We start from the raw sequence: 23,204 nt of genomic DNA on the forward strand, positions 1-23,204 counted from the left end.
GTCAAGTAGTTTCTAACCACACCAAAAAGCTCAACAGACAAGTAAGATAATGAATAAAAACCAAACTTCAATGGTTCCCTAGATTCTATTCTTGGTAAGGCAAGATTTCAAATTTGCAATATCATTATTGGATCACACCAAGCAAAGCGGCTCTCCCTGCTCAAACGGACTGGGAACACACTGACAAACTTTGTGCGAGCTATGCAACAACAATAACTTCCTCCTATCAATGTGAAGAAGAGTGTGTCCATTGTGTTCAGACGAGCACGACATACAGAATACACCGTGACAGTGAACTAGAATTTCTACTAAGTGTCATGAGTCAGTTGAGAAACTACCCACCTAAGTCATATAATTTGTCTGTCTTATCAGACTATTCTAAACAATTCTTGGCAGACGTCAAAAATTTATGCATCTTTATTCTCTATACTTGGCTCAGTAAAGGGATTGAGTCATAACTATTTGTTTGGAAGAAGATAATGGAGGGTGTGTTATTGCCAGTAATCAGTTATAGAAGTGAGCACAATCTAGTATCTTGAAAGGATGTGACAGAATCCACCAAGCTTGGAGAAAAGTGTGAAGACGAGGTCTAGGGATTCCTAGCCGAAGTTCTTTGACAGATATCTATGGCCCAAATTTCAAAGAAGCAAATGACCTGTTTATTATTAAACAGCAACTATCGTTCTTTTGGAGAGTGTATCATTCTGCTAATGATATATTTTTGTCTCCAACTTTCTCATTCAACCCGAATCCCAAGATCACAGCAACCTTTAGAAGAGTAATGATATACCAGACAGCAGAAACATCTTGTCCATGTCATACAGAGAGTACAAGAGTTGGCTATAGTATACACTAATGGCTAATTGTAATTGTTACTATTTTTCTTCTTCTTCTTATGTGTATATGTTCTGTTGTGACTACGTATTTGTCGTTAGTGTGTATGCCTTCAGGTAGTGTACCATCTCGGAACAAAACAAAAATATTGTAATTATATATTATAATTATATTTATGCCCATAACTGCAAGCTCTGAAGTACAAGCATCAATAGTAGTTTGCAACCCGTAATACTAATGGCAGGCTTTCTATAATCCCATAGACCTTTCAAAATACAGCGAGCTTGCAGTTGCATGTTCTAGCTACCTTTATTTAAATTTTTGGGTGGCACATATCATTATGGACAGTGGTATAAAACCATTTAAATACTCTCATCTAATATTATCATCACTCTACAGAATGACAATTTTTGGACAGTCATCCAAAACAATAGACAAGTGATGATGCATTGTAGATGTCCATGTACAAATTAATTAACTCAGATTGTCTCCTAGCAGACAGAATACTAGCTAGATATGATACTCACTCGTAGCTTCAAGAAGCATTGCCTATAAGCTCTTTGTGATAACACGTTAGATGTCCAGTTGAATTTCGGCTGGCAAAATTGAGCCAGGCCCTCTGGCTCCTCCGGATTACTGACTCCCAGTCCACCATTTTGTCACGTGATGAAGATATAGGTCACATGATATTCAGAAAAGATGTATTTTGTATTATACCTGTACAGGCACAGACTACAAACAGGAATACAACACGCAACGACTATTCTGACTCAGTCTTCATACAACTACAAATTACTACAGTTGATTAGTTATAAAACAATCAATTGTTTCTCTGTTTGATAAATTTAGAATTTACAACTAAAATGTCACTAACAGTCTATAAACTAAAACAACGTTAACAATGAGCGCATGTGCTGCATTTCAGTTGTCTGTACTCCCTTACCAAGTTGCTGGGTCCGTGCGACTGGGGCTGTCACGTGAGTCACGAGTCTGTCACGCGACTCACGAGTTTGTGCACGCGTGACTGCGTAATAACATTATCCGGGTCTTGCGTGTGACATTTGGGCGTGTTGTGGCAGCGGATCTGGTGTATTGAGAGATCTCACTTTGATCAGATGGTGCTTGTCCGTGTAAGTTATTGTTTTGTTTCACGCATCAGACTGTCTAACAGCAGAGCTTTCCAACATTTGGTGCTGTTCTTCTAGCAAACAGCCTGTCAGCAACATCCGGGTTTGGTAGCAGCAAACTGAAGCATCGTCTGCTTGTAAGTCGTAGCTTTTCTCTCTTGGTCATCGAGATTTCAATGTAACTTTGTGACCTCGTACGGACGGAAGTACATTGCTAGCCTCGACCTCCCACACCCGTGTAGCGCCAATTTTGAAATTGCTAGCTTCGACCTCCCAGACCCGTGTATATATGTATAAATAAAATTGGCACCACACAGGTCTGGGAGGTCGAGGCCAATGCACTGTGGTCTTGCTGTACGTACCACTTTGCTATTGCGCAGTCAGGACTGTAGACCGTTTATTTTTGTTTGCAGATGTTACAGTGTTCTCTTCCAGCATTGATCCTGATCTTAGTCAACAAAACAAACTGTAGTGTGTCTATTGCAAAATTCAGTCTAGACCTAGCACACTAAGTGCCAATGGAGACCGATCCAATGCATTCCTTGGAAGTCGAGGCAAAACCAGTGCAGCCATATTTGTAAGTAGATAGTTAATTTGAAATATTCCGAATTATAGGTACACCAAAAGTCAGACTTTATTTCGTCAAAAGTCACTAACTCTCTTATACATGCAGCAGGTATCATTTTCAAAAATCAAACAGACTTTCTTAAATTATTAAGCTTTATTGGAGTATCTAGTAAACAAAATAGTAATTTAATTCACTGTCAAAGAATTGTGTGAACATTTAGGCTCACGGTAGTTTCCATTGAGAAGAAAAATGATAGCTTATATTGTAGTGCATGTGAAACTCGATCTTTCATAGCTGGTACATTGCTAGTGGATATCACTATAGACATTCAACTGCCATTTTGGTGGATTCGTAACATGTGACATTGCTCGTGTATGTATCAGATTGGCTGTTTGCATTATCATCAGGAAGGATGATGACAACGCTTCAACAAAATGAAGGTAATCGATAATCCTTATGATTTATGAATTTTAGAATTTTGAATTTAAAGAAATAATTTAGTAGATTAGCGTGTCAGATTGAATTAAATTGGATCATCAAGATTACTGCCCCACAGTATAATGTTTGTAAAGTTTCTATTATAAGCATAAAAACATACATTTCTCATTTTAATTTCTAATCAAACAGTGGATTGTAAGACACACTTTTATCAGTTTAAATGACTAAAATCTAATTTTAGAATGATGGATAAATATCCCCTACAAGGAAGGGAATTGATTTTGTAAAGCCATACGAAATCAAAACAGTAATTGAATTTTAATCATAAGTAAATACTGGCTAATATTAATAATATTTAACAATAATTTAACATTAATTAAATAATAATTGTTTAAAAATTAATAATTAACATATTAATATATTGATAATGAATTAATAAAATAATCAATTTAAACAGGAATTAAATTATATGCATAAGTTACAGGGTAAAGCGATAATATTAACATTGTTATTTACAATACACATATAGTTTATATAAAGGTTTAAAAATTATATATAATATAATGGTAACGTTTATTGCTATTCAAGAGAAGTCGTTTTTATCAATGACTAAAATATGTATACAGCTGAGTCTTCTTGGTCTCATGCATACTAAAAAGTCGGTGCATCAGGCACTGTGTACTTTCCTTCCAAACCCACCTCGAATGCGATTTATGTAAACAGCTCCTTTATTGCTGATGATTATTCTAATGAAAGCCTCCAATGGCAAAGCAACTGTGTCAGTATCGCTATCAGATACGAATTAGATATAGTATCATTATGTTGTTAGTACAGTATTTTACATTCAAACAATGTATTTCATACTTTAGTACAATAAGTATACTAAATATGACATACTTTGTTCACACGTTACACATAATGTGCTCTCTTTTCATCATGCAAACTGATTTTTACGATATTTGTCAATTTTATTTCAATTTTTTTGGGTTAATTACATGTAGTTGCACGCAACGAGTATATATAGTATATTTTTATCGCATCACCACAGTAATGCAGTTCCTACTGGGGGCATACTAACACACAGACAGGCAGACAGACAGACAGACAGACAGACAGACAGACAGACACGCGCACACACAAACACACACACAGACATACACAAACACAGACACAGACACACACACACACACACACGCACACACACACACACACACAGACACACAGACACACACACACACACACACACACACACACACACACACACAGACACAGACACAGACACAGACACAGACACAGACACATACACACACAGACAGACAGACACAGACAGACACAGACAGACACAGACAGACACAGACAGACACAGACACACACAGAGAGACAGACAGACAGACAGACAGACAGACAGACAGACAGACAGACACGCAGACAGACAGACAGACAGACAGACAGACACATACACACACACAGACACACACAGACAAACACACACACAGACACACACACACACACACACACAGACACACACACACACACACACACACACACACAGACACACACACAGACACACACACACACACACAGACACACACACACAGACACAGACACACACACACACACACACACACACACACACACACACACACACAGACACACACACACACAGACACACACAGACACACACACACACACACACACACACACACACACAGACACACACACAGACACACACACATTCATTGTCCGCTACTGGTGTAGGAGTTGACGACTTGTACCCAAACAGACAGACAGACAGACAGACAGACAGACAGACAGACAGACAGACAGACAGACAGACAGACACACACACACACACCACAGCTAAATACATAAATATATCAATGTTTGTACGGTTCCAGTTGGCACACAAAATGAAAGAAATCTAAATAGCTTCTATAGTATTCAAGGTAAACAAGAGGAGAAGGGTGATAGAAGTGATCGAGGTGATCAACATGATCAAAGTCATCGAGATGCTCAAGACAAATTACGTTTGTGCTTTACAGGATCTGATGAGACTGACCGCGAAGACGCAATTCTAAACATACTAGAGACTCCGAGCATCTCCAACAAAGACCTCATTTCATCTACTGCCGAATTCAATGGCAAGTTTAAGTTCACATGGTTCAAGACCTTTCTGATTCCCTTGGGTCCATTTACGATAGTCCTGGCACTTTTCTATGTGGTCGCCCTTATGGCGAGAGGCATCTTCCAGCCTGTTTATCTCAACTCAATGCGTTTGACGCGCGCAATAACGACGAGCAAAGCGAATGATGTCACTGATTACTACGTTGCCGTCTTGTTTCTTGCACTGACACAATTCGGTATCACGTTTGTGTGTCTGCTTGTTGTCTACTGTGGGAATCACCGAGGCATGAGCCTGCGGCCACCGATACGTATACGAGGCCTTGTCACTATCGGATTTTTCAACTTCCTTGTATATTTATGTTTCTCTTACGCCAGTTCGCCAGCAAGAACTCCGCCGCAGTTGCAAGCCGTCATAATGACGTCCGTTGTACCCTCTGGGGTTCTCGTTCATCGCGCTTTCTTTAGGGAATGGGTTTCTCCCGGTAGACTCGTTTGTGCTTTCGTCGTGGTCGTCGGTCTCGTCATATCCCTGGAACCTGTCCTGTTCAACATGACCATAGCTCAAGATCCCGTATGTAGAGATGGAGTATTCCCAAAAGAGTCGGATGATTGGAAAATGGTGTGGTGTGGTGTGTTCGCCTTGTCTTCCTTGCCGAGGGCCTTTAGGACAGTCATTTCGGACAAGGAGATGAAACTGAGAGGCTTAACAAATGTTCATCTACTTGTTCTCATCGCGTGGATCAATTTTGGTATCGTTGTCTTTGCTCTCTTTTTTGTCTGGATCGATCTGCTTCCTTTTCCTGGTGGAACCGCCGACGGCAGTGTGGAGAGGCTCGGGCAAGCGTTACGGCAAGGTTTAGCGTGTTCGTACGGAATGGCAGTTGGTGATTACTCCAATTTTCCCGGGCAATGCAAGATGGCGTCGTTGTGGGGATGGCTCTACGTTTTATCGAGTTTCTGCGTGTCACTCGGTTTGTTTGGCTTAACCAAATACTCAGCCAACGCAGTTCAGACCATCATAGTCTCAGCCATTGTGACACCCGTCAGTACTCTCTTTTGGATGTTATTCACAATATGTCCGGTTCGCTTTTAGTATCATATTGTGATTTCTCTCTTGCCTTTACGGCTTTTGGTTTTGGTTTTAGGGAGCGACTAATATCCATTGGTATCCTGCCTTTGAAAAGGAGTGGAAGTCTGCTGTCTATGTCGCTGTTGGGATGTTGTTCATAATTCCTGCAGCTGTTGCGTACAAGTTCTTGGGGAAGACACGTCCACGTACGAACAGAAATTTGAAATGACGTTGTTTCTTATTATTTTCAGAGACACACCAATGATACTCTTTTCTTGTCTACTTTATCGCGCATTCGTGGAAGATTTATCATCAGGAGCTTGTTGACTAGCGGCAGCTTTTGTTAGTTCTACAGACACAGGCGCGCACACACACGCACGCACGCACGCACACGCACGCACGCACACACGCACGCACAGACACACACAGACACAGACACACACGTACACACACAGACACACACAGACACACACAGACACACACACACAGACACACACAGACAGACAGACAGACAGACAGACAGACAGACAGACAGACACACACACACACACACACACACACCACACACAACTTACACACACACACACACACACGTACACACACATCTATCTGATACGCTTTATGAGGCATATATGTTACAATTGATTTTCACTCACAATTTGTTTGTCTCTGATTGATTTCTTATAGGTGGCTTCGGTGCGATTAACCAAATGTTTAAATTTTTCTGGCTCACATTTCGATGTGCTCGCATGCAGGCAGCATGTATAGTTCTCGAAAAAAATATTAAAATGAAGGCATTTAATGCTAAGCGCTCGTCTGTGAATATAACTAATCAGAACCAGTGAAGAGCGTGAGAAAAGGTTGGAGATCTACCATGGCATTGGTCCGCCCGTCCCTTGGTCCGTTGGTCCTTCCACAGAGCCATTACTTTAACCCTAGCGCAAGCGCGCCCCGGGTTAATTAATTGAATATGCTGTAATGCGACATTTCTGGTTGTATTCTGGCATCGCGTATGTGGTGTACTCGAGATATAACAAGATCACGCTTTGCTGATACAAAGTCAGGCGCGACCAATTGTCTCTCTCGACTCAGAAGTACATCTGGTCTTTGACTGTGAACGGTTACTGAGATCTTGATGGCACTTTGGGTGCCCGCACACTCAGTTGACGTCACAAGCCGGTGCTCCTGCGAGTCCTAATTAGCTGAGGAGATTGTTAGGGCAGGCCCATAGTCTCACAGGAGCCCAGCCCTTTGGCTATAGGCTATAGAGGGGCGTGACTGAACGTTTTCCGTTTATAGCAAGCCGCTCCCCTCCTGACTCTCTGAACAGTGGGAAAGGGAGAGTTATCTGCGTGAGACTACAACACTGGGGCGTTATGTGACGCTCTAACGTATAGATGTGGGGATTGCATGCGCGAATAGCAAAATATGGCATTACTAGAAAGAAAAACACGGTCATGTCCACTTTGCTATACAAACGAATGACAAAACTGTGAAAGGGCGGATTCTGCTGGATTCAAACCGAGACCCTAGCTAGCAAACCTATAGGCTACGCCATTTGCAACTAATAGACACACACTGCAAGTACATCAATTCGTTTATTCTTGCACGCCTCAATGTACTCACAGCCTATCTAGCTAGCTTCCTCAATTATCTAGTCTAGGTTGTAAAGCAAAGTCTCTACGTACCGCATGTGACTTCCGATCACACCAAGTTACTAATTTCTAGGACGCAGAGCACTGCCTGCATACACACTCTGTTGGAACGTTGACAGTCTTCTTTTGCAGCGAGTTTGCGGTTCCAATTCCGGGTTTACTGCAAACCATGTAGACATCTTTCTGCACTTCTCTAATTGGAGAGCAGCAGTTCACCCGGGCCATTCTGTAATAGGGAGGAACCAGCAATGCTTTGGTCGTCGATGAGCACATGCCGCTGCAGACAGTGGCAGTTATTGTTACATCAGCGCAACCTGGATGAGAAACGGTAACACGGCCGGGAACGACTGTGCAGTGTGTAGATCCGACGTTTCGTGTCTCCAGCAGTGTGTAGACAACGACAACGATCAAGGTCAACCGAGAAGGCAAGAGAGTCATAGCGAAAGAAGAGCTTGAGACCTAGAGAACAAAACGGCATGTGGAATTTTGTAGATCCGCAGGACTAGCTACTATCTACTGCATGTAGGGAAGTGAAGCTGCAACGTCTCCTCAGTGCTGGCCACAGAAAATCGCTTACATACTCACCGTTTCAGCTTGGCGGACAGGTCGAGAGTGACGGTGTATATGGAGAGTAAAGGTGTATAATAGACGGCACTTGACGTGTGGGGATCCCGTTTCTTGCACCTACAAGTCCCCAGGCCACCCGACCTCTCCTATAGAATTACATTTCCTGCATGTCGTACTTTCAGCTTCATACCAGTGGCGTGGTGCGTAGACGCCCATGCATTACTGTCTACCAAAAGTGTGTTGCATATCTAGGGGTATATACAACAGTTGGTAATCATGGCTACTGCATACATCTTTACACATCACACCCGAGCTGTCTAGGATCACCTTCCCCACTCATACACGTGCATTCTCCGCCCTGGATTTGTCGGCTAGCATTTCTTTTCCTACACACTTCAATTTGCTACAGTTGTAAACCGGAAGAGGCAATCCATATGTACGCAGGTTGTATTGCAACTAGATAGCATTTTCGGAAACAACGATCAGTGAGTCTGTCCTATATTTAGTACAGTGGTAAATAAATGGGAATGTTGCCAGGGGTTGGCCTATGTTTAGTTATGCTTACACATCTAGCCAGAAGTTTCAATCTCTAGACGTAATGAGTCGTGCAGATGCTGACAAAGACATACCGTAAATAATCAGCCAGAATGACGTGTTCACAAGCTTGAATGTTATTGAATACATTCCTTATTTACATATAACATTTAATTAACTAACTTTGCGCAAGACTTACAGCTAAAACATGCACGACTTTAGAGGGAACTCCAACGGAAATACAGTCTGATCTCAAAATGTAGGCTTTATCGTAAAACTTCGTGCTGTGCTAATTTCAGGCCAGCCGTCGCTTTGGTAACGTGTTATGTACGGAGCATGCACCAGACTGACACATATATTGGTGCTAAGCTCCGCCTACACCAAATGAATTACCTCTGTAGCTCAGTTATCTTACCAGTACACTACACACAAACTAAGCGGTAACTGTAGCTATAGAGGGATCTTGTGTTTTAAGGCCTTAGAAGAGCTTTTTGTAACAAAAGTAGGATGCTAGAGGCCGTTTTCTCCAAGCAGACTTGACCCTTCCTCTCACAAAGACGAGGCTAACGCAATAAAACTCAATGGTAACTAGTGTCAACCTTCGCTCTATTGATCTACGATGAGAAACACGCACAAGGGTCAAATATGTCAAGAATGCGTAGATGTTCTCTTTGAGAGACCTGCGTAGGCGGACACGCCCTTCTTGTTGTTATCTAGTCCTACGTCCACGTCAAGTTAGGTAGCAGTCCTGTGTGCTCAGCTTTGGCGATCAGCGTGGTCTCATGAGCCGCGCTATAAGATTGAGTATCCAGGAATGACAAAGGGGCGGTATATTGCCATGGCCACGAGTCTACACACCGTGCAAGGTGAAACAACTTACGTACTACAGTACTAGCTACACCATCTACATCATTTTGCGCTTGGGTAAAAGTCTAAGGCTCAATCAAAGCCATTCTTCACCTGTAACACTTCGTTCAGCGGCTGTTTGAAAGGGGCGTGTCCGCTGACTTAGATCTCTCAAAGAGAACTTCATATTTGAAGCCTCTGAATATTTCTCTTCGTAGATTGATAGAACAAAGGCTAACGCTAATTACCGTTGAGATTTATGGCACTAGCCTCATATTCTGTGAAATGTGAGGGTCAAGTTTGCTGGGAGAAAACGGCGTCTAGCATCTTACTTTCGTTGCAGAGAGCTCTTCTAAGGCCTTGAAACACAAGATCCCTCTATAGCTACCATTCCCGTTTAGTTGTTGTGTAGTTTACTGGCAAGATAACTGAGCTACGCAGGCAATTCATCTGGTGTAGGCGAAGATTAGCGCCAATGGCGAGTCAGTCTGGTGCATGCACCCTACATATCCCACGTTCTCTATGCTACCAAAGTGACTAGCCCGCAGCACGAACACACACACACACACACACACACACACACACACACACACACACACACACACACACACACACACACACATACACACACATTATATATATATTTATATATTTATTGATACAGTGGGTAAATCCCACCGCTCTACATCCACTGCTAAGTCTAATCTATCATTTAATACTCTAGCATTAAACTGCCAAATACGAACAGATAATTGTTCTAACAAATTACTAAACGCTTGACTAAATGAAAGTCTAGTTTTTGTTATCGTTTTAGAGGCAATTATTCTTAGTGTAGCTACACTAGCAGGTGTCCAAAAACCAAACGTTTCAACTATCAAAGGGTAGAAACATCCGCCTGCAGCTTCTATGTCCGCCTGGTGATGAGCATCTTTTTCTTCCTCTCCAGCATATGCAGCAGCTCCAGCCAAAGTTGAAGATGGTATAATATACGAAGGCTGCATGGTATTCCAAATAAAAACATCAAAATAAGCAGTCTTGCCATTTGTAAAATTGGAATGATCTAATACTTTGATACGGATCTAATACCTCTGGATCACTACCAAGTGTGCAGACAAGTGCAAAAAGAGGCAAGCAATTAGTACCAGTCATTGCATATAATAATTTTAAAATACCAGAAATGAATATTATAAGTTTAGTGACTATACATTTGGCTATTTTGGCTACTTCTTAGCGCTTAAGCCTACCACACGTGTAAAACCACATGGACCTATGCACAAGTGACAGCTAGCGCACGTGGTGTAGCAACTTAGGACTACAGTAGTCATGTTTTCTTTGCAAAAGATAATAGCGAAACCATTCTAATAACGTCTGAAATTACGCAAATTTGAAAACCTGAAAACAGTAATATACACTAAATGTATGCCAGTAGTTTAGAAACACTAGTATATACACACACATGTGAATAGTGAGTCAGTGCCTTGGTCTGCAAATATTAATATGTAGTTCATGGCTGTAGGCGTGCTGATAAACATGGTAACAATATTCTCGTATCATATTTCATGTCAAATTTTGAGATTCGAAAGCAAGGCCCCCTCATTCAAACAAATTTATTTTCGAGCGCCTGTTGCTACATCATTGCCCTGACATCATTACAATGTATTTGGCTGACCTTTTCACAACTTGTGATCAGCCTTCAAAAGTTACAATGCTTCTGCTGCTTAAACGGTTTCGCACATACTAAACAATTGTAAATTTTTCATGCCTTCCACGCGTCTTGTAACTACTAGATGCAAATGTTAATTGATAATAATGAATGATGGTGAATGCCAATACTTTGTCCAGAACAGACCTCTGAGTTGAGTTAGTTTACACTGACCGTGCACCTAGTAAACATTTTACATTTAAGCCTAGAATTACAGTAAATAAATTTCTAATTATTTAATTGACGCCATTTCTAGAGTTCCCAATCACTAACACATGCAAACTGTCATAAAATAATAAAGAGAAAAACAATGTTAATAAACATTGTGGTCTGTCCAACATTACAAGAGCCTGCAGCTAGTCTACAACTCATCAAAAGTATTCCTGAAAGTAATCATTAAAATTTGTATTAAGTCTCTTGCTCCAAAAAGAGCAAATTCATAGATTCCTACATGGCTGGCAGAGCACTCCAAATGATGGGTGAGCCAGGTCTTGCGTGGCCAAGCTTTGCCCACAGTAAACCCCAAAATAGCTAATTTATTAATCACTTGAACCAACATTTCCGGAAATTCTCGCCAAAAGTCAGTTAGCGGAAGTTTCATGTTCTAAACCTTGGTAGGTCATGACCCACATGGCCCACTCTGCTCCACCAGCCCTGTACTATTGATGTATCTACTTGCTTGTGTAGCAATCCATTGTACTGTATGTGAAACTATGTGAAACAAAGCTAGACAGATTATTAAAGAAATTAACCTTTCAGTCTCTAGCTGCTAACACAGATCTACAAACGAGGCTTTTGTTTAGACATTTCTGGCAGCTGTTTTTCAACCTGCCTGTCTGTCAAGTCCTGACAATAGAGAAATACCAATGTGTAGACAAAACTGGACCATACTAATTATCTCTGCCAGTGTCATAATGTCTCATAACTAATGACAGTTCTCACCCCATACCTTGCACACTGATATCTACCTTTCCTAGTGTAATTAACTAAAATAAGACACACTCCATTGTACAATACAATAGTTGCAAAAGATGTCATTAACAACTTTCTATAAAAAAGGTCAAATGCTTCTGTGCTCTATTTGTATTTCAAAATTCCTACAACTCATTCAAAATACATACAAATGCCTTTTATACATGTATAGTGTTTTCTTTGAATAGTGCCCATGGCCTCTATTTGTAACAAGGTTACGGAACTGGGCCTCTAAACGATGGCGGCCTCTATTTTTAATTAAGTCTCTACTTCACATCATGACACAAGTTGGTACTTGAACGTCACACTTCTTTTTGTTGTGACGTAATTGGACACTGAAGGTGCCACCCAGTAAATGCTATACCTATTATGTTATCTACATCCTAGATGCAAATGCACTGAGTGGAAAGTACTCCGAACTAGTTGATAGATGAGTGGATGAGATTGGAAGCATAAAAACATGTGATATGGACGTGGCTGAAGACTATTGCGGCCTCAATTCGAGGGCAGCATCTATTTTTTACAAATTTCTTTAGCTGCGGCTTCTATTCAAGGGCGGCCACTATTCGAAGAAATACGATATACAAAATGAATGCTTACACTAGACTGTGTAGACCTTATTGATCTACATTCAAACTGCATGGTAAGCTGCGTAGTACAATTAAATGACTGCATAAATCAAATAACAGGTAAATAATATTGTTGTTGTCATATCAATATAAACTAAGAACTTTTCAAACTTTTGTGAAAAAAGATTTAGTAATCTAAAAAACACGCACTTCACATATACACCTAATATGTTCAGGAACGTAGATGTATGCACGTTGTGGCACAGGTTTCTGTGGTAAATCAGTCATTAGTACACTGACCAGTTTACCTGTCTATATAGAGTCGTTATCACATTCAACTTGCAAATGGTAAATTGCTGTCATTGTTATAAATTCAAACGTATGTAGATATACTTTTGTATTCACAGATCGTCATCAAATTAAAGTTTGTATACGTGTCCAGGGCAACTGCATGCGTTACTGCAAGTTTGTAACACAAACTTAGAGTAATGCATGTACATGTGTGTACATGTGAGTACATGTGTATTGCTAAGTGCCTGGATCGACACCTGGGTGACCAGCTGTTTGACAATTCCAACACAGACTGCTTCATACCTCATAAATACTTGTCATTTTGTCAGGTACAAATCATTGTTGTCTTCAGCAGCAATCCCGGATATTCAGCTGGAAGGGCACGACTCTAGACTTACCTGTCTGACGTTGTCTACAGCAAAGTGAAACGCAAGGACAGATAAACCTTTGTAAAATCAACTAAACTATACATCATACTCTTGTGGCCTCGTGCTCGTATCCAACACCACGAAAACGTACGTCAGTTCAATCGACTTACTGTCCACCATTTTACACGTGTCACGTGTTACTATAAAGTCACGTGATATAGTTTATTCTATTTTTTGTTTCTTGTTGCATTCAGTGACGTCATTTTAAATTAAAAATTTTATAATTGTATAATTTATAATTGTCTAGCAGCCACTCGTAATTAATTGCCCAACGGTTTATAGGTCTAGTAGAGAGTTACTAAGTTTTGACTCTAGATTTCGTACCACAGTCGATCGGCGTCTACGTTAATTTAGGATCACAGAGAAAACAGTTTTTCTTTGGTAGTAAATTTGCTACTAAGTTGCTACAGCATTCTTTATCTGTCTCGAACGAAGGTGGGACGTCGAATAGCTCTTTTTCAGGACAACATTCCAAATAGTGGCGATCTACATAACTCAAGGTCTCGTTTTACTGTATCTTTACTTCCAAACTCCGCTACAAAACTGCCTTCTTTAATTAAGTGATTTTTTCAAATTTTTAATTTGAGACTTTGCATGCGTTTAAAGACTCTACGCAACACGCTCGATGCTATAACTAAATTTTTAGTCCAGGGCTCTAGAGGGCTAGAGTTAGAGTTAGGGTTATATGGTTAGGGCTAGGGTCCGGGACCACTTACGTCAATACCGGGGTCCGGACCAATAAAGGAGTAAAATGCTGAAAACTCCGCTCCGCAAGCTTCTACAGGTTACGAAAAATGCAGCTGTCGCACAGTTACTACGAAAATCAGTTGACCGCGTTTAGGGCGTCACCTTTTTGGGCGTGGTCCAGTAGCGTCACTCGCGCAACCAACAAAGGAGCAGGACTGAAGTAGAATGCTAAACTAATATTGCAAACATGATAAATAGACACCAAAATGTCATTCATCCATTGATCATTTTTTTGTAATTTTTATCACATTTTGTAAACTAAATGACAAATCCCAGCCATGCAGCCGTCAGACTCACAATCACGTGACCTATCACACTCTTACGTTTTACCTTTTTCTGCAAACTTTTAAAATCTTTGCAAACAACAATACATGTGTCACGTAGCGACGTACGCATGTAGTTTTTCTAATTAACTAACTATCCACGTCAACAACCATAACATGTTGTCGTTTTTCATATATTTTGCACTCAGAAGAAGAGACTCGGGGACGTGGAACATTCTCTTCATGAAAATTTGATATTCTAGCCCTAATGCAATTAGAGAGAAAGCACCAGGTTTGCGATAAAAATGCTTCCAAGTGAAATCATCAATTGTAGCAGGATCTACTGTCGTCTTGATGTCATCTTGATGTGTCTGCTGATCAAGTAGTGTAATCGTATGGCGGAATGGGAAAGGCCAGCTTAGTTCGTCGTCTCGATTGCCTTTTGTGGGTGCAAGTACTGCTATCCAGCAATCCTTTAATATATCAAACAAAAAGGGAGACAAAGTTCCTGTGGGATAGAGCTTCAACTTTGCTTCATATCCAGTGTGATGAGCACGAAATGTGGGGCTAGAAATAGCATCACCTGCAGGTGGTCGCTTAACAAACAATTTTATCATTGTGCGACCAAAAGAAGACATCACTGTTTCTTCAGATGACGCCAATAAATGTAAATCCAATTTCTGTATTAGCTATTTGTTTTCATCGATCAATTTGTCTATCATGTGTTGTTGTTTGACTTGATGCTGAACCACCTCAGCAGTTAGATGCCGATCTATCTCCTGTCTCTTGACCTAAATTTAATATTTATACAAATCAAATAAATAATTTAACGATATCAATAATATTACCGTGACGTCACAACCAACGTTTTTGAAGACACAAGGCATCATAGTGTTAGGACAGTTGCCTGATTCAGAAACGTGGCCATGCATCTGTAGAACAAACAGACTTCTCAAATAATTGAAATGAATGCTACACTAATATTTAAACATCCAATACGGAAGTACACTCACTTCTTCTCCTGGTATGTTTGCTCCACAATTCAAAATACACTTGATGAGACGCTTTCCACATGTACTTTCATGTTTCTAGAACAGCAACACGTGCTGATAAAAAGTTGTATAGTAATAACAACACTTTTAACCCTCATGTGTTGCCTTTCGAAGTCAACTTTGCAGTTGGAACAAGTTCTAACGCTACGAGGACAATGCAAATGAAAATGGCCATTGAGTTGGTATCGTGGCATTGTTTTTTCACATCTTTGAGAACATTCGATGTTTACAAACTCGCACTCGTCAAGGTGATTCTGGATAACATAATTGTGAATGTTAATTAATTGGTTAGGTGCACAATGATTACTACCTGAAAGTAGTTTAGTTCTCCTTTCCATTTACAAGAGCCTCTTCCTGCTTCCTTGTTAGTACACAGAACTTTGAGAGCGAGAACTATTCTTTTGACCTTAGCATCTTTAATGTTAATAAACCCCTAAAAAGTTTGCTCTGACTTTGCAGCTGTTTATGCGTGTGTCACACATACGCTGCATGCATAATATGGAGAACCGGCTGTCAGAAATTTTGTGTTGTCTCCGCCCAATAACCAGTGATTTAAATATTGAAAACAATTTGCAAAGCAAAGAACAGGCTAATCAAACAGCTAGTCTAGATAGATAATACCTACTATAGGATGATGTTTGTAGCTATTTAGTATTTATGTGTGACGACTACTTCAAGCAATCGCTCATCAAAACATTCATTCAAGTACAAGTGTAGAGTACCACGACTTCTAGTATGAGCTTAGCAAACACCACATAAGTGTAGTTTGTAGTGTCTGATGTCTTAGTTGTTTTTATGTTTTGCCAAGAGGAAACTGTACTTTTACTTGAATGGAACCGAAATTAATTATATTCATTCATTCATTCAATCATTCATTTCAAAAGTGACAGACAAAACCATAACCAATTTTATGACAACAAAATATAGATCTACAATACAAAGTTGCAGACTATCAAGTAGCCCTGACTCAGTCAGATCAAATTAAATTCAAATCCAAAAAACTGCAAAGAGGAATTCATTCATAGACTGACACAATGCAACGTTGTAATTGTAGCTCATCATTTTTAAAGTTTCTAAACACGTCCAGGGCAACTGCATGCATTACTCTAGGTTTGTAACACAAACAGTACAGTCACGTGTCACTTATCAGACCCCTTTGCGACCGGACCCCTGTTGCCTAAGTAAAAATGTTGAATAACTGAAGCTGTTACGAACTCAACTATTGTTCATATTATACAGCATTTTTTCCACACTAATTAGAATTAGGTTTACTGAATGTAGATGTAGAATGAATGCAGATGTAGATGAATGTAGAATACAACGAGAAGAAACGCTTGAACTCACTCTCAAACTTATTTCAAGAAACAACTGATATGCACGTGGATAATGTACCATCACGACCAGCCACGTGATCACCCACGTGACAAGCTTGTCGGCTGACACGCGACCGTATGTACATGTCTATTGCTAAGTGCCCAGATCGACATCTGGGTGAGCAGCTGTTTGACAATATCAACACAGACTGCTTCATACCTCATGAATACTCGTCATTTTGTCAGGTACAAATTATTGTAGTCCTCAGCAGCAATCCCGGATATTCAGCTGCAAGGCCACGATTCTAGTACCTGTCTGACGTTGTCTACAGCAAAGTGAAACTCAAGGACAGATAAACCTTTGTCAAATCAACTAAACTATACATCATACTCTTGTGGCCTCGTACTCGTATCTAACACCACGAAAACGTACGTCAGTTCAATCGACCTACTGTCCACCGTTTTACAAGGTCACGTGTTAATATAACGTCACATGATATAGTTTAGTCTATTTTTGTTTCTTGCTGCATTCAGTGACGTCATTTAAAATTAGAAATATTATAATTGTATAATTTATAATTGTCTAGCAGCTACTCGTAATTAATTGCCCAACGGTTCATAGGCCTACTAGAAAGTTACTAAATTTTGACTATAGATTTAGTACCACAGTCGATCGGAGTCTACGTTAATTAATTAGTTCAAGATCACTAGAGAAACAGTTTTTCTTTGGTAACAAACTTGCTACTAAGTTGCCACAGCATTCTTTATCTGTCTCGAACGAAGGTGGGACGTCGATTAGCTCTCCTTCATGAATTCAGGTCAACATTCAAAGTAGTAGCAATGTACATAACTCAAAGTCTCGTTTTACTGTATCTTTGCTTCCAGACCCCGCTACAAGACTGCCATCTTTAATTAACTGATTTTTCAAATTTGTCAATTTGAGACTCTGCATGCGTTTAAGACTCTATGCAACACGGGGGATGCTATGACTAAAATTTTTAGTCCAGAGCTTTAAAGGGCTAGAGTTAGAGTTAGAGTTAGGGTTACAGCGTTAGGGCTAGGGTCCGGGACCACTTACGTCAATGCCGGGGTCCGGACCAATAAAGGAGTAAAGTTCTAATTCTTGGCTGCGCTAGTTTCTGGACAGGTTACGAAACATGCAGCTGTTGCACACTTACTACAAAAATCAGTTGACCGAGTCTAGAGCGCAATGGTTTGGACGTGGTCCAGAGCGTCACTCGTGTAGGCAACGAAGGAGTAGGACTGTAGTAGAGTGCTAAACTAATATTGAAACATGATACATAGACACCAAAATGTTATTCATCTATTGATCATATATTTTTGTAATTTTTATCACATTTTGTAAACCAAATGACAAATCCTAGCCAGAAGTCTACGACAGAATCACGATCACGTGACCTATTACAGTTTTACATTTTACATTTTCCTGCAAGCTTTTATAAAAATGTTGCAAACAACCATACATGTATCACGTAGCGACGTACGCATGTAGTTTTTTTAGATTAACTAACTGTCCACTTCAACAACCATAACAATGTTGTCGTTTTTCATATATTTTGCACTCAGAAGAAGAGACTCGGGGACGTGAAACATACTCTTCGTGAAATTACGTAATTGTGGCACTGTTAGATAACGGGAGATAGTACCAGGTTTCCTATAAAAATGCTTCCAAGTGAAATCATCAATTGTAGTAGGATCTACTGTCGTCTTGATGTTATCTTGATGTGTCTGCTGATCAAGTAGTGTAATCGTATGACGGAATGGGAAAGGCCACCTTAGTTTGTCGTCTCGATTGCCTTTTGTGGGCGTAAGCACTGCTCTCCAGCAATGTTGTCGATTTAACAGATAAGCATGCCAAGTTCCTGTGGGATAGAGCTTCAACACTGCTTCATATCCAGTGTGATGAGCACGAAATGTGGGGCTAGAAATAACACCAGCTGCAGGTGGTCGCCTAGCAAACAATTTTATCATTGTGCGACCAGAAGCAGACAGCATTGTTTCTTCAGATGACGCCAATAGATGTAAATCCAATTTCTGCTTTAGCTTCTTGTTTTCATTGATCAATTTGTCTATCATGTGTTGCTGTTTGACTTGATGTTGAACCACATCAGCAGTTAGATGCCGATCTATCTCCTGTCTCTTGACCTACATATAATATTTATGCAAATCAAATAAATAATTTAACGATATCAATGCTATTACCGTGATGTCACAACCAACGTTTTTGAAGACACAAGGCATCATAGTGTTAGGACAGTTGCCTGATTCAGAAACGTGGCTATGCATCTGTAGAACAAACAGACTTCTCAAATAATTGAAATGTATGCTACACTATAATATTTAAACATCCAATACGGAAGTACACTCACATCTTCTCGTGGTATGTTTGCTCCACAATTCAAAGTACACTTGATGGGACGTTTTCCACACGTACTTTCGTGTTTCTATAACAGCAACACGTGCTGATAAAAAGTTGTATAGTAATAACAACACTTTTAACCCTCATGTGTTGCCTTTCGAAGTCAACTTTGCAGTAGGAACAAGTTCTAGCGCTACGAGGACAATGCAAATGAAAATGGCCATGGAGTTGGTATCGTGGCATTGTTTTTCCACATTTTTGAGAACATTCGACCTTTACAAACTCGCACTCGTCAAGATGATTCTGGATAACATAATTGTGAATGTTAACTAATTGGTTAGGTTCACATTGATTACTACCTGAAAGTAGTTTAGTTCTCCTTTCCATTTACAAGAGCCTATTCCTGCTTCCTTGTTAGTACAAAGAACTTTGAGAGCGAGAACTATTCTTTTGACCTTAGCGTCTTTAAATACCTAAAATATAATAAATTTGATTAATTAAATTTTAAATAAAGTTTAGCGTAACTATAGAATTTAGTTTAAAATCAAAATTTGATACAAACATATAACACTTAAACACTAATGTATTAGAACAATAGTAATAAAGCCACACCCATTTGTTTGAATTGCTATGTAAGAATATATCACGTGATAAAGAGTACTCAAGTGATACGCTAACGACAGTACAGAGGCAAAATACGAGAAACCTAGATTTCTAAGATAGTTAAATGTTTATTCTAGAATTAGTTCTAAATTCCTTACATTGCAAGTGGCTATTCTCATTTTGTCCAGAGGGCACTCGATTGAATCACCTCCTCCCTGCTGTCTGTAGATAGGAAACGCGTACAGAGTAAACAGAAAGTGTCTACGTACACTTAAACTTACTGCACCACTCTATCGAAACAAGATCTGCAGAAGGAGTGTCCACATGGAGTCTGTACCGGATCCTTCAATGCAAGAAGACAGATGGGACATTCGTACTCCTTGTCCAGCGGAGCTACAAATGATACGTCGTAGCCACCAGGTCTAACGTTTACACTTGCTGCCATCTCACTGAAAAATTGAGGCCATGCAGCGACGATCTAGAGTGCTTAATTTGTTGCCCGTATAACTACTCAATATTCCATGTGCTCACCGAGTACATGCGCACTAAAGATATTCTAGTATGGGGGCATCCAATGACCATGCAGATTTGTGGTGACCACTTTCCCATCTCTTCAATTCGAATTTAAATAACAATTGATGTTTCCGTAAACGATTATTCAAACTCACTTTTCTAGCGTAGCTTTGCCTTGTGACAAACTCTACTATATAGGGTGCAAACTATATTTATATACGTATAGTGTCAAACATGTTCAATTCAAACACGTCTCTGGCTAGTTAATCCACCGGCCCACTTTTGAATGTTGTTCGGATTAAAGAAATGTCGGTAATTGGAGGTGCCTTGCTCTGTAATAAATACATTACAATCGACTGTAAGCTATTTACAGCTAACGAGCATTTGATGCAACATCCATGCATATCATTTTACACAGTGCGTTTACCTAACTATACAGCTTGCTGTATATCCCAGTTGTTAGAAATTGACAATATTCCTCAAATTGTGGCCTCAAGTTACACTTCAGAATCACAACTGCATGTTAATATTATTTCTTAATTATTGATATTAAATACGGTAATGCATAAATTCATATTCAAGAGTTAATTAATTGCTGTAGAATAGCCAAATACATTTATAACGCTATGCCTTTAGTTACATGCATTAGTTAAGACAGATGTAAATATTGCAGCACGAGGAATAGCTATAGCCCCTCAGCCCCGGTCACAGCCTACATCAATCTATGCGTGATTTTAGACCAGTGGCGTAGCTACGGGGGGTTCTTGAGCGTTCAATACCCCAAAAGTTATGGCGTGGTTGCTCATCATATATACTTTTGTAGTCTAATAAAGTGATTTTATGTACATAATAATACAGTACCAAAATGATGAGTTGTTAGTTTGTAAATCTATGCTCATATATAATTTATACAGTTAATTTTGAACAAATTAATATTAATTTTAAACAAATTAATATTAATAAACCCCTAAAATTTTGCTCTGGACACGCCGCTGTTTAGACGTGTGTCACACATACGCCACATGATATGGAGAACCGGCTGTCAGGGATTTTGTGTTGTCTTCGCCCAATAACTAGTGATTTAAATACTAAAAACAATTTGCAAAGCAACGAGCAGGCTAACCAAACATCTAGTCTAGATAGATAATACCTACCATAGGATGATGTTTGTAGCTATCTATCTAGTATTTATGTGCGACGACTACTTCACGCAATCACTCATCGAAACATTCATTCAAGAGTACAGGAATATAGTACCACGCCTTCTAGTATGCGCTTAGCAAACACCACATAAGTGTAGTTTGTTGTGTCTGATGTCTTAGTTGTTTTTATGTTTGTCCAAGAGGGAACAGTACTTCTACTTGAATGCGACGAAAATTAATTATATTCAATCATTTATTTCAAAAGTGACAGACAAAACCATAACCAAACTTATCACATATAGAGCTACAATACAAAGTTGCAGACTGTATAGTAGCTCTGACTCAGACAAATTAAATTCAAATCCAAAAAACCGCGAAACCGAATTCATTCATAGACTGACACAATGCACCGTTGTAATTGTAGCTCATCATTTTTAAATTTTGGTATACAATTAGAAACGACTAGTGTTTATTTAAACACAAACACACGAGCGCGCACATGCACAGGCACACAAACACACACACACACACACACACACACACACACACACACACACACACACACATACAGCAATGACACAAGTTGAGTGATATCGCAACACTACAATTGGCGCGCGCTATGTAAGTCCCAAACAGTTTAGCTGTATATATAGAGTCATATCATCATCAACTTCCACATGGTAAATTGCTGCCACTGTTATTAAATTCAAACGTATGTACATATACTTTCGTATTCACACATCATCATCAAATTGAATAACATTAATTTAATTAAAGTTTCTAAAAAGGTTCAAGGCAACTGCATGCATTACTCTAAGTTTGTAACACAAACAGTACAGTCACGTGTCACTTATCCGACCCCTTTGGAACCGGACCCCTGTTGGATAAGTAAAATGTTGGATAACTAAAGCTGTTACGAACTCGACTATTGTTTATATTATATAATTATTATATTCAGCATTTTTTCCACATTAGAATTAGGTTTACTGAATGCAGATGTAGAATGAATGTAGATGTAGATGATGTACAATACAACGAGAAGAAACGCTTGAACTCACTCTCAAACTTACTTCAAGAAACAACTGACATGCACATGGATGTAATGTACCTACACGACCAGCCACGTGATTACCCACGTGACAAGCGTCACCTATCGCATAACTGGCTTGTCGGATAAGTAAACGTCAGATAAGTGACAACACGCGACTATATGTACATGTGTATTGCTAAGTGCTTAATTAAATCGACACTTGAGTGACCAGCTGTTTAACAATTCCAACACAGACTGCTTCCTATCTCATGAATACTTGTCATTTTGTCAGGTACAAATCATTGTTATCTTCAGCAGCAATCCCGGATATTCAGCTGGAAGGGCACGATTACATTACCTGTCTGACGTTGTCTACAGCAAAGTGAAACTCAAAGACAGATAAACCTTTGTCAACTATGCGTCATACTCTTGTGGCC

At 39.7% G+C, this 23,204-nt stretch overlaps 3 protein-coding genes across 5 annotated transcripts; 1 reads left to right on the forward strand and 2 right to left on the reverse strand.

The window, feature by feature from the left end:
• Positions 1-1,881: 1,881 nt before the first annotated feature.
• LOC134182319 (uncharacterized) lies at positions 1,882-6,520 on the forward strand. The gene is made up of 6 exons (XM_062649716.1): positions 1,882-1,964; positions 2,040-2,098; positions 2,913-2,969; positions 4,866-4,949; positions 5,010-6,172; positions 6,237-6,520. The coding sequence occupies exons 3-6, from the start codon at positions 2,942-2,944 to the stop codon at positions 6,387-6,389; spliced, it is 1,428 nt and encodes a 475-aa protein (XP_062505700.1). The 5' UTR covers positions 1,882-1,964; positions 2,040-2,098; positions 2,913-2,941; the 3' UTR covers positions 6,390-6,520.
• Positions 6,521-7,747: 1,227 nt separating this feature from the next.
• LOC134182506 (bursicon-like) lies at positions 7,748-13,824 on the reverse strand. Of its 3 annotated transcripts, none has more exons than XR_009970346.1 (2): positions 8,401-8,697; positions 7,748-8,274 (listed from the first exon to the last, which is right to left on the reverse strand). XR_009970346.1 is itself a non-coding variant. In XM_062649907.1 (2 exons), the coding sequence occupies exons 1-2, from the start codon at positions 13,615-13,617 to the stop codon at positions 7,885-7,887; spliced, it is 408 nt and encodes a 135-aa protein (XP_062505891.1). In that variant the 5' UTR covers positions 13,618-13,824; the 3' UTR covers positions 7,748-7,884. The 3 variants fall into 3 exon arrangements, 1 of the variants encoding a protein (XP_062505891.1); XM_062649907.1 differs by lacking the exon at positions 8,401-8,697 and adding an exon at positions 13,600-13,824; XR_009970347.1 differs by lacking the exons at positions 7,748-8,274; positions 8,401-8,697 and adding exons at positions 11,409-11,645; positions 13,600-13,824.
• A 4,609-nt stretch (positions 13,825-18,433) lies between these two features.
• Positions 18,434-20,095, reverse strand: LOC134181778 (TNF receptor-associated factor 4-like). Its single transcript, XM_062649044.1, has 7 exons — positions 20,092-20,095; positions 20,042-20,049; positions 19,839-19,952; positions 19,621-19,782; positions 19,490-19,564; positions 19,323-19,406; positions 18,434-19,265 (listed from the first exon to the last, which is right to left on the reverse strand). The coding sequence occupies exons 1-7, from the start codon at positions 20,093-20,095 to the stop codon at positions 18,627-18,629; spliced, it is 1,086 nt and encodes a 361-aa protein (XP_062505028.1). The 3' UTR covers positions 18,434-18,626.
• Between the last annotated feature and the right edge of the window lie 3,109 nt (positions 20,096-23,204).

This window comes from Corticium candelabrum, chromosome 7, assembly GCF_963422355.1.
Source record: "Corticium candelabrum chromosome 7, ooCorCand1.1, whole genome shotgun sequence".
Taxonomy (NCBI): Eukaryota; Metazoa; Porifera; class Homoscleromorpha; order Homosclerophorida; family Plakinidae; genus Corticium; species Corticium candelabrum.

What these genes read in the sequence shown, in the direction of transcription:
- LOC134182319 (XM_062649716.1), top strand. Translation starts at nt 2,942, where the DNA reads ATGATGACAACGCTTCAACAAAATGAAG. An exon ending in GGGTGATAGAAGTGATCGAG is followed by an intron (nt 4,950 to 5,009) that starts GTGATCAACATG and finishes TGTGCTTTACAG; the next exon opens with GATCTGATGAGACTGACCGC. An exon ending in TGTTATTCACAATATGTCCG is followed by an intron (nt 6,173 to 6,236) that starts GTTCGCTTTTAG and finishes TTTTGGTTTTAG; the next exon opens with GGAGCGACTAATATCCATTG.
- LOC134181778 (XM_062649044.1), bottom strand. An exon ending in TCGAAAGGCAACACATGAGG is followed by an intron (nt 19,565 to 19,620) that starts GTTAAAAGTGTT and finishes TTGCTGTTATAG; the next exon opens with AAACACGAAAGTACGTGTGG. An exon ending in ACGTTGGTTGTGACATCACG is followed by an intron (nt 19,266 to 19,322) that starts GTAATAGCATTG and finishes TATTATATGTAG; the next exon opens with GTCAAGAGACAGGAGATAGA.